The 203-nt window shown below is 70.9% G+C and overlaps 1 protein-coding gene across 1 annotated transcript in view; it reads left to right on the top strand.

Annotated features, from left to right (window-relative positions):
• The window catches only part of LFNG (LFNG O-fucosylpeptide 3-beta-N-acetylglucosaminyltransferase), a gene marked incomplete at its 5' end in the record, with an annotated part of 1616 nt that overhangs the window by 1102 nt on the left and 311 nt on the right, over positions 1-203 (top strand). Inside the window, one exon of the mRNA XM_014530981.1 lies at positions 82-167. Coding sequence (XP_014386467.1) covers positions 82-167 — 86 coding nt within the window. The remainder of the gene's footprint in view (positions 1-81; positions 168-203) is intronic.

Genomic DNA, 203 nt, shown 5'->3' with positions numbered 1-203 from the left:
TTGGAGCCACGTGGCCAGCCTGGGGCCAAGGCGGGGTGTCCCGTCCCCACCCGGCCCGACTCCGCCCTCTCTCCCCACCAGGTGACCCTGAGCTACGGCACCTTCGAGAACAAGCGGAACTCGGTCCACATCAAGGGACCCTTCTCCGTGGAGGCGGACCCTTCCCGGTGAGGGGCTGGGGGCCGGGTGGGGAGACGGAGGCC

The sequence above is a fragment of the Myotis brandtii genome, unplaced genomic scaffold, assembly GCF_000412655.1.
Source record: "Myotis brandtii unplaced genomic scaffold, ASM41265v1 scaffold786, whole genome shotgun sequence".
NCBI lineage: Eukaryota > Metazoa > Chordata > Mammalia > Chiroptera > Vespertilionidae > Myotis > Myotis brandtii.
The sequence above is the reverse complement of the archived record's forward strand: the minus strand, read 5'-3'. Positions and strand labels throughout refer to the sequence as shown.